This window comes from Camellia sinensis, chromosome 14 (assembly GCF_055761805.1).
Source record: "Camellia sinensis isolate YWXY chromosome 14, ASM5576180v1, whole genome shotgun sequence".
In the NCBI taxonomy this organism is placed as follows: domain Eukaryota; kingdom Viridiplantae; phylum Streptophyta; class Magnoliopsida; order Ericales; family Theaceae; genus Camellia; species Camellia sinensis.
Genome location: NC_138974.1, coordinates 50,835,771 through 50,845,317, shown reverse-complemented (window position 1 = coordinate 50,845,317; position 9,547 = coordinate 50,835,771). Strand labels below are relative to the sequence as shown.

General features: G+C 38.4%; 3 protein-coding genes across 4 annotated transcripts; all 3 read left to right on the top strand.

The window, feature by feature from the left end:
• Positions 1–657: 657 nt before the first annotated feature.
• Positions 658–3,180, top strand: LOC114317942 (cytochrome b561 and DOMON domain-containing protein At3g25290). The gene is made up of 3 exons (XM_028264742.2): positions 658–1,324; positions 1,637–1,891; positions 2,663–3,180. The coding sequence occupies exons 1-3, from the start codon at positions 704–706 to the stop codon at positions 2,972–2,974; spliced, it is 1,188 nt and encodes a 395-aa protein (XP_028120543.2). The 5' UTR covers positions 658–703; the 3' UTR covers positions 2,975–3,180.
• A 2,496-nt stretch (positions 3,181–5,676) lies between these two features.
• Positions 5,677–7,145, top strand: LOC145806972 (uncharacterized). Its single transcript, XM_082904854.1, has 3 exons — positions 5,677–6,024; positions 6,125–6,259; positions 6,351–7,145. The coding sequence occupies exons 1-3, from the start codon at positions 5,677–5,679 to the stop codon at positions 7,143–7,145; spliced, it is 1,278 nt and encodes a 425-aa protein (XP_082760980.1).
• LOC145806765 (uncharacterized) lies at positions 7,080–9,199 on the top strand. Of its 2 annotated transcripts, none has more exons than XM_082904566.1 (6): positions 7,080–7,660; positions 7,756–7,846; positions 8,076–8,177; positions 8,276–8,494; positions 8,608–8,735; positions 8,821–9,199. In XM_082904566.1, the coding sequence occupies exons 1-4, from the start codon at positions 7,251–7,253 to the stop codon at positions 8,387–8,389; spliced, it is 717 nt and encodes a 238-aa protein (XP_082760692.1). In that variant the 5' UTR covers positions 7,080–7,250; the 3' UTR covers positions 8,390–8,494; positions 8,608–8,735; positions 8,821–9,199. The 2 variants fall into 2 exon arrangements, with proteins under 2 accessions (XP_082760692.1, XP_082760693.1); XM_082904567.1 differs by having other exon boundaries at positions 8,608–8,739.
• The last annotated feature ends 348 nt before the right edge of the window (positions 9,200–9,547 follow it).

The following is a 9,547-nucleotide window of genomic DNA, read 5'->3' as shown; positions in this document are numbered from 1 at the left end:
ATATTTAAGTTTTTTTTTTAAAAAAATTTAGACACATTTAATATAAATACACTTAAAATGTATAATATTTGTGAAAAAAAATCTTTAAAAAATTCACTAAACACCAAAAATGACCAAAAAAATGAAAATTTAGTACATTTTTCTTATTTTTTTGTGTTTATTAATTTTTTTTATAAATATTTTACTATTTAGATATATCTAAATAATGTGCATTTAAAAAAATAAAAAAAATTCTTAAAATTAAAAAAATATTCACTAAAAATAAAAAAAATATAAAAAATAAAAAATTAAATTTTTAAAAATTAAATTAAAAAAATTAAAATCAAATACACTAAATATAATTCAAAAAAATATACTTAATTAATTTATATTAAATAATACCTAGACATTTAAAATTCTTCCCAAACAAGCTCTAATTGACTAGCATCACATTCACATGGAAATTCGGTAAAACAGAGATTTTAAGTAGGCATGCTTTCCCTATTGATTAACAAATCGTACCTTCCACGTGAATTCTTCCAAAGTTGGTCAACCTCAAGTGCCACGTACCCTCACATACATATTGAACTCCAATTACGTGGCATTCATTCATTGGTCCACCGTTCACTCAGACCATTCACATTTACGAAAGCCCCCCACACTCTATAACAGCTCTTCACTACCTCCCTCTCTACACTCCACAGAGCTCAACCAACTCTCTTCAATGGCGTCTCTTCGCTTCTCTGCTCTAATTCTAGGGCTTTCTCTAGCATTTTCGTTAATCTCACCGTCACAGTCACTGACCTGTACGTCACAGAAGTTCACGAACAACAAGCTCTACGATCACTGCACCGATTTATCGCAATTGAGCTCGTACCTCCACTGGACCTACGATTCCTCCTCGTCTTCCCTCTCCATCGCCTTCGTGGCTGCTCCGTCGAAGTCCGGCGGCTGGATTGCGTGGGCCATAAACCCTACCGGCGCCGGAATGATCGGCGCACAGGCTCTGATCGCGTTCAAGGACTCGAACGGTTCGATGATCGTGAATACCTACAACATAAGCTCGTACAAGTCGATTGTGCAAGAGAAGCTTTCGTTTGATGTGATGGATATGAGTGCTGAGTACTCGGACGGGACGATCAGGATCTTCGCGACGGTGGCACTTCCGGATACGGCAGCGACGGCGGTGAACCAGGTGTGGCAGGTGGGGCCGTCGGTGACGAATGGTTTTCCGGACAAGCATGAGTTTCAACCGGCGAATTTGAACTCCAAAGGAACCCTAGATTTGTTGAAGAGACAGAGCAATGTTGTTTCGGGAGGGGACTCGAGGATTAATAAGAAAAATGTACGTTTCTTCTCTCTAACATACCAACATTTCAGAGTATAGACTAGTTTTTTGAAATTTTGAAACCCTCGTAAAAAAGTTAATCTGTTCTTTTAGAGTAACATTAGAAATCATGAAAAAAATAATAAAACTCTATACAATAATCAAAGATCGAAATTTTTTTTCATGATGCTCAGTATTACTTTTTTGTCAAACTGAATTGAATGATTGATTTAACTGTAGAACATGTTTGTAATGCCTTTTCTGTGTTCGTTATATTTTTCAAGCAATTTATTGGGTGGTAATTGAAATTGATTATTGGTATTGTGTTAGATTCATGGAATTTTGAATGCTGTGAGTTGGGGAATCATGTTTCCAATCGGAGCCATCATCGCTAGATACTTGAAAACTTTCCAGTCCGCGCATCCTGCATGGTTTTATCTTCATGTAATCTGCCAGTTGTGTGCATATATTATTGGGGTTGCTGGTTGGGGAACTGGACTTAAGCTCGGAAGTGAATCGAAGGGGTTTCAATATACTGATCATCGTAACATTGGGATTGCACTCTTCTGTCTTGCAACTGTGCAGGTAATTTTCATTTTTGTTATTAAAATTCTTGTAGAAGTTGCGAACCAAACCCGTTGTGTTTTCATTGTCATTCATGCTATCTTGTGTATAGTTGGTCATTTCCTTTATCCTCAAGCATCCATGTTCATTTCTCTTGAACCCCTGTACTGAAATTTAAATTTAAACTGATACACAATTAGAATATGAGAAACTTGTGTCAAATTTTGCATTGTTGTAGAAATGAATATAAAATTGCATAAAATTGAGATATCACCTAACTTCTGTGAAAATTTATATTATGTCATTCATGTACTCGAGGCATCTTTGAGAAGCTCATGTCAAATTTTAAAATGTCGTAGAAATGAAAAGAAAAAAAAAATTGCATAAAATTGAGATACCACCGAACTTTTGTTGAAATTTATATTTGTTTAAAAGAGAATCATTCATGTATTTGGTGCATCGTTGAGAAGCTTATGTCAATTTTTAAAATGTTGTAGAAATGAATAAAAATTGCTTAAAATCGAGATAACTTTACTTTTGTTAAAATGTATATTCATTTAAAAGACACTCCATCATTCATGTGGTTGACGCACCATTAGGTCCTATCATAGCTCAACAAGCAAGGGGATTTAACCCGATTTCTTGGGTTGGAACTTGGAATGCTTGTTGCTGGATATTATAATTTTATCATTTCCTTCATCATTTTTATCTGATAGTACATTTGTATGAATGCTAGCTGCTTTTCAAATGTTCACCTTTTGATGTGTTCTCTCTACATTGTTTTTCATATAGATTTTTGCGTTGTTCCTAAGACCAAAGAAGGATCACAAGCTTCGGTTTTACTGGAACATCTACCATCTTGGTATTGGGTATGCCATACTCATCCTTGGTATCTTCAATGTGTTCAAGGGGCTAAACATGTTGAATCCTGCAAAGAAGTGGAAATCAGCTTACCTGCTTGTAATCGTTGTGTTGGGTCTTATTGCAATATTGTTGGAAGCGATTACATGGGTCATAGTTTTAAGAAGGAAGTCTAGCAAGTCCACCAGGCCCTACAATGGATACAACAATGGCCAAGACAGGCAACAGCCCCTTGCCTCGTGAGAGTCATGACAGAGTCTTGGATTCTGTAATCATCTTCCCTCCTTCCTCCGGCATTTTCAGATGTCACAATGTTTATTTTTATCTATAAGAGCGACGAACTTCTGTTTTTTTGTTCATCATTTGCATTATGTCTTGGTCATACTTCATACTTTTGGAATATCCTTTGTATATATACGTGGGGATTGATCGATTCCTGATTTGTATTCCTTTGCCTCTTGTGATCTTTGTGAGATCCAAATTTTCTTCTTTGGATTTGTTTTGGTTCTTTTAATTGCGGTTTGGGATTGTTCAAATTATGGACCTTTTTGATAGAACTTATAAATCAATTTATTTAATTAACTTATTTGTTACTTAAAAAAAAATATATTGTTTAAACAAATTTATAATTTATTTTAAGGGTAAATTATATCTTTTGAGATTTTCTTAAAATATGAATTATCCCGTGTAATTTTAGAAATTATAAATCTTTCTTTGTCAAATTTTTTCATTTAACAGAAGTAATAAAAAAATAAAATTTCTTAATATTGTCTTATACAATAATAAAATTATCATAATTATTAATTGAAATATATTTTTGAAATCATTAAAAATGGATAATTGACTTAATAATTTATCAATCAAATAGGTCATTTGTTGTACAATTAAAAATTTGAAAGGACAAAATGTAATTTCAAAAATTATAAAGAGTAATTTATATTTTAAGTAAATTTTAGAGATGTATTTATAATTGGGCCACGCACCAATAAATCCCAAATCTTTATCTTATGTTCCATTTAGTCCTACCTTTTATCTTATGATCCAATTAGTCCTAACATAATGTTATTGACAACTAAACCCGTGTTACACTAATTTTTAGGCGTTCTAGTAAGGGTAATGAAGTAAACCACCAACGGCGTAATGACTATAATGCCCCAAGCCTGTCTTCTGTAGAAATTTGTTTCCCTCCAAACAAACCCGTAATCGAAGAGTCGTGTGTGGAAGCTTGAACAGTTCTCCGATGTTAATGGCGGGATGTTAGGCGTGGCAGTTTCCGATTGTTGCTTGACGATGTGAAATTCCTGTCAATAGAATAGCATTTTTTGATTTACCGTAATCCCTAGCAAATACGGAAGCCCCTACGCTGTTGATACATCAACTCCGGCGGTGTAGGTGCTTGTGACAGTGTTGTGCTTCGAAGTAGCGAGCGGAAAGTCTTCGTAGGCCTCCGACAATGGTTCCAGGTACGGTAATCGTCTCTGTACATAAACCCTTGCTTTCATTTACATTAGGAGGTTGTGGAGTTATGGGTGATATACTAAGGGAACTGGTTAATGTTGTGGGATTTGTGAAATACATGAAATTGTGAAATATGTACACTGATGTAGTGTTGTTTTTTGGGTGCGATTTTGAGTAATGCACGCGTCTTCTCGGAAAGTAGGTTGTCAATGTTCTTGGCCTGTTAACTGGTGTGTTTTTTTGTGATTTTGTCGTAATGTTACTGCGGTGAATGTGAATGAGATGGTAATGCAATTTTATTATCAAGTGCGTACTGGGTTTCCCTGAATATTTGGGGGGGGGAAGGGGGGTTGAGGGAAAGATAGTTTACCTGTTCATGTACCTGAGGGGGGTTGAGGGGAAGATGGTTTGGTGGTGTATACAATCATGTACCTGTGGGGGTGTGCATACTGTTTTTTTGGTCATTTTACATTGAAGAAAATTGTAATGTTGTGCAAGATTCATGTCAGTGATGTATTTGCAAATTTCAGTTCGGGCCCCAATTTTTTTGTTTACGTTTTGTTGTCCAATGCTTAGTCGTAATCATGTTATGTAGCGTGTTTGACAATGTGAAAGTCATACTGAAGTGGTGACACATTTGTATTGTTGTTTGATGCGTTGACGTAATCTATGTAGCGTCACTTTAATGGTTGGATGTTATTGTTGAAATGCGTAATTACAGTTCGTTGGATTTGTACAAAATGTAGTACAAAACAATAAAATTAGTTAGTTGGGAAGTGATAGTGGTTAGTACTTCATAGTGATGCATGCAATACGAACTCGTTGCCTAGTGCGTGATGAGATAAAAACCAGAGTTTGGCTGTCTGATGTTAATGTTTGTGTTCCAATTTTACATTGATGGCATGACATGGGGCATAAAAGTTTGTGTTCTTCTGGTAAATTGCCTGATGCTGGAAAATGTGGCGGTGTAAATGATTCATTTTTTGCATGGTTATTGGCAGTTTTAATTTGTTTCTGCTGCTTTGCATGTAAAACATGTTCAGGTAGCAGTGGCAGCAGGACTGGTAAACGGAAACTTGAGTTAAGGTCACCACAAACATCGACAAGGCAAGCCAGTAAAAGACAAGCGAAGCTCCCATTCAAGAAACAGAAAGGGCCGGGTGATCCTGTTCGGAGAGGTTATGTTGATCCGTCGAAATTAATGTACCGGTCAAACATATCCGGGCTGATTAGCACAGTTCTGGAACTGGAATTACGTGATGGCCACATCAGACAGTTGCAGAGAACGCCATTCTGGCTAATGATTGATGCTATTCGGGCTAACGACTTGGATCCTAAAATGTTCAAAAAATGTGATGCGACAGTATGTCGGGTAATACAAACTTACAACCTTGAAGATGAGAAATTCAACATCGGTGGAGCTAAGTTACCATTGCGCAACAACGACATCAGGTTGATCTTCGGCGTACAATGTGGGAGGGAGAAATATGACACATGGTGGGAAAGGGCCGTCTGATTTCATCCAAAGACGTTGTGCAAAAGTTAGCCGAATTTCTTCAAAATTAATAAAGGACTTGCTGGGAGAAGCAATATGTGGTCGTACAGAGCGTGACGAAGAAGATGTGGCGAAATTGCTGTGTCTTTATGTGTGCGCCAAGTTATTTTTCGCAACGACCGGCGAGCATATAGGTTGGGCATTTGTCCGTGTGATCGACAAACTGGACACATTGCAACAGTATGACTGGAGTGCAACAATAAGGAACACATTGATTGGGTCACTGAATGAGATGCACAATAAGCCAGAGAAGGTCACTGGTTGCGTAGTAGCATTGCTGGTACGTATGTTTGTTGGTTGTTTGGTGGTTCAAATTCAGCTTTAAAACATATAATCCATTTCAGTGTTTATGTAATGGATGTTTCATGGTGTAATTTCAGTTTCTTATTTGTGAGCATTCCAACATCATCGCTCCAGAACAGCCTGACGTGACACCACGATTTTGTCGATGGAACATTGCATCCGCTGTGGGTAAACTAAGAGCAATAAATTTGTCGTCAGAAGGTTGCTTTGAGGTATGGAATTAGAACCCTTTTAATTGTTTTTAAAAAATTTCCAACACCAAACATTGAAATTGTGCTACGTTTTGATGGTAATTTTGCTTAGGTCCACTGTGCCAAACTTGTTGGGACGATTAATGAATGTCATATTCTGAAGGTGCCTGCTGCTGCTATTGAAACAAAAGAATGTGGTAGAATTAGGATGGATGTGGAACCACCTGGAGTGTGCGATGAACGCAGGGCTGTGATTGAGACAGATGATGTTGGCAGCGTGGAGCCAAGCTTCAATTGTTGGCAGCCGGCGAAAAAAACCAAGGGTGACATGCAAATGGAGGGGGGCAATGACTATGATAATAAAAATACTGGAACACCAACCAGCAAGGAAAAAGTAGCTGGGAAGCTGGTGTCACGTGGAGATGTTTTGCCGGTATTGTTCCCATATCTTCTGGAACTGGCCGGCACTCCAGATGGTGAAGACGTGGGTGAGGAACAAAGAGGGGTGCACAATGAGCTGATAACTTGTAAAGTCAGAATTACTGAATTAGAGAGCGAGATCAATATGAAAGACGTACAAATATGTGAACTGGAACAGCGTGTGGAAACACTGGAAAAACTGCTCGGGCGGCATGCTGGTAATTTCTTTGCAAACTTAAATACTGTGATTGTGGATAAGGAATCTGAAATTGCCCGGCTAAAAAAGCAGGTTGATCGATTGGAGAAAAAAATAAGCAATTTGGAAGATAGTCTTGATGACCTCAAGGTGCACGAGGTGACACAATTTGCTGTGAATGATGGATCAAATCAGCGAAAACCAAGTAATAGTGTGTCAGGGAAAGTGAGTGGGTCTGCCAATGTGACGAGTTGCGAACGTGCGCAGCAGTTTGCATGTCCTACAGGGTAACCCGAAGACGTGCGGATCAACGAATTACAACTTGTTGACAATGACCCTGGGATTGAAGATTTGACCGATGACTTTGCAGATGGGATTGTGCATACAACTGTAGCAATGGGTGAGGGTAGCTGCAGCCCCATAAATGCACAGACAGTAGCTGCTGGCAATGTAAAAGATGGCGCAGCTGTCGTTGTTGTAGAAGGTCATTGCGAACACACAGCAGGTGCAACAAGTTCTGGGCCAAAAATTACGTCACTTGTGAAAAGGGTGAAGAACAAGGCAAGACGGGAATTTAGGTTATCAGACTACGAATATCCCGGCATATTTGGGCGTACACAGGTAAACACCAATGTCAGACTTGGTAAATCAGTTGAACCAGGGGTGATTTACAGTGTTGAGGACATCGAGGTGGAGCGTAAAACCTGGAATGGCTTCGGTCTGAATAGGCGGCACACTGTGTGGAACATGCTGAAGGATGAAGACCGGGAACTACTACAAAGAATGTACACTTTAGAGGGGGACGGGTAGGTTGTTTAGATGGACTGTTGTATTGTTTGACATGTACAACTTGCGAAACTATCCTCTACGGTGGTTCTTAATTTCGATTTATGGTTTGCAGGTTAATAGTATGGGATGGTGGACACAATGGAATACAAGTTCATTTCACGGACATCAAAGATTTGGTGCAGCAGAACTCCATACACGGCAATGTAAGCTGGTTTCGTGTAACGAATCGTAGAGTATTTATTGATTCTTTAATTATTTTTAAAAAAACATATGCAAATCTGACCATTGCTTCCTTTGTGAATTGAGTGATGTGGCAGTCGGAAAGGGCAAATGAATTTTAAAACACAGTGAACAAAATGTAAATGGAAATGTAAATTTACAAAGTTCTTATTGCTATTATGCGGGAATTGTAATGGGTAACATATGTTGCAGGTAATCGATGCGTACGGTGCAATGTTGACTGAAATGCATAAGATGGTATCTGGAAGGGCAGAATATGTTGGGACATCATACATTTACACTAGTGTTTGTTCAGTATGTATCTTCAGTTTTATTTTACTGCCCGAAATCTAAAAAAAATATTTGCATAATAAAACCTGATACGAATACGGTGGTTTTCGACAATTGTGCAGGATATGATGCGAAACAGTAGTGCTGTTTCCCGAGCGAAGTATTTGAATGTTCACATGAAGGCTGCACGAGGTTGCAGATACACAGTTATCCCAATCTACAATGCCAACCATTAGACAGTCATGGCGTGCGATGTAGAAAGTGGGAATTGGAAACATTACAACTCGATGCGGCCAAGACGTAGAGTGCGCGATGAGCACTACAATGAGGCTCTAAAAGTTGTAAGTGCTGTTTTAAAATTTCAGTTTTGAATGTGCATGATGGGCAGAATTTAATGTAGAAAATGTTAATGTTACTGTGGGCAAAACTGCACTGACATGTGGAAAATGGACAGAAACAATGGGTGGCTGATCACCACAACAAATTTGTGAAGCCTCGAGTTACAGCTGCAGCTGTTGGGTCAGAGCTGTTTAATGGCAGTTTTGTATCTGTTGTGGATTGTCCACAACAAGTTCCAGAGTCGTAAGTAATGTTCATTTTATTTTGAGCAGACTATGTTGATGATGTATCACGTCAGTGACGTTGACACCGGTGTTTGTGAGTGCAGGTCAGATTGTGGGATTTTCGTGTGCTTCATAATCAGGCAGTACGTACGTGGTGCAGAAGTGAATACTTTGATGGACGGCCTGACCCCAACTGGGCTACGAGCTGCAATGGTGGAAATGTTCTTAAGTGACCCGGGCAGAGGACTCCGTGGGAGGACATTATAAGAGGTTGTGAAGACATTTGCCAGCGCGCAAGGTGCAACAACAGCATTAGGATGTTTTATTGTGTCTTTTCGTATCGACGTATATAATTTTTTGTTAGTTTGGAAACACATAACAGTAGGAGGGAAAAACTAGTTTCCTATACATTACTTTTTTGGTAATGCAGAAGTGCCCAACGGTTTAATCTTGGGTTAGAATCCAGTACTTTGTGGATATGAATGTTGATATTATTTAGTAAGCTATTCAAATAGTCTCACCTATTGCATGATAACAGTTTCACAGTGCATTACACTTTTATGTCATGTGAAGTAGATTGTTTTTAAATGGCAGATGGGCCTTGGTATGTAAACATGGTGTGATCTATCCAGGAGTTGGGCATGACGACACTCAGTTTTGTAAACCTGTTTTCCACCACGGCAGTATGTGTGGCTTGATGTACATGGAAGTGAACATGCAAAGACTGAGTACGTCGACCACATGCTAAATATGACATGCGAAAAGATTAATTTCGCATTTGCATCTTAATCAGAATTGCGATGATACCATGTTGAGCGTAACATAAAATTA

Excerpts from the sequence above, each read along its gene's own strand:
- LOC145806972 (XM_082904854.1), top strand. The coding sequence starts at position 5,677 with ATGACACATGGTGGGAAAGGGCCGTCTGATTTCATCCAAAGACGTTGT. Across the intron at positions 6,025-6,124 it reads GTTGCGTAGTAGCATTGCTG|TTTCTTATTTGTGAGCATTC; the intron begins GTACGTATGTTT and ends GTGTAATTTCAG. Across the intron at positions 6,260-6,350 it reads CGTCAGAAGGTTGCTTTGAG|GTCCACTGTGCCAAACTTGT; the intron begins GTATGGAATTAG and ends AATTTTGCTTAG.
- LOC145806765 (XM_082904566.1), top strand. The coding sequence starts at position 7,251 with ATGGGTGAGGGTAGCTGCAGCCCCATAAATGCACAGACAGTAGCTGCT. Across the intron at positions 7,661-7,755 it reads TACACTTTAGAGGGGGACGG|GTTAATAGTATGGGATGGTG; the intron begins GTAGGTTGTTTA and ends TATGGTTTGCAG. Across the intron at positions 8,178-8,275 it reads TTTACACTAGTGTTTGTTCA|GATATGATGCGAAACAGTAG; the intron begins GTATGTATCTTC and ends ACAATTGTGCAG.
- LOC114317942 (XM_028264742.2), top strand. The coding sequence starts at position 704 with ATGGCGTCTCTTCGCTTCTCTGCTCTAATTCTAGGGCTTTCTCTAGCA. Across the intron at positions 1,325-1,636 it reads CGAGGATTAATAAGAAAAAT|ATTCATGGAATTTTGAATGC; the intron begins GTACGTTTCTTC and ends GTATTGTGTTAG. Across the intron at positions 1,892-2,662 it reads TCTGTCTTGCAACTGTGCAG|ATTTTTGCGTTGTTCCTAAG; the intron begins GTAATTTTCATT and ends TTTTTCATATAG.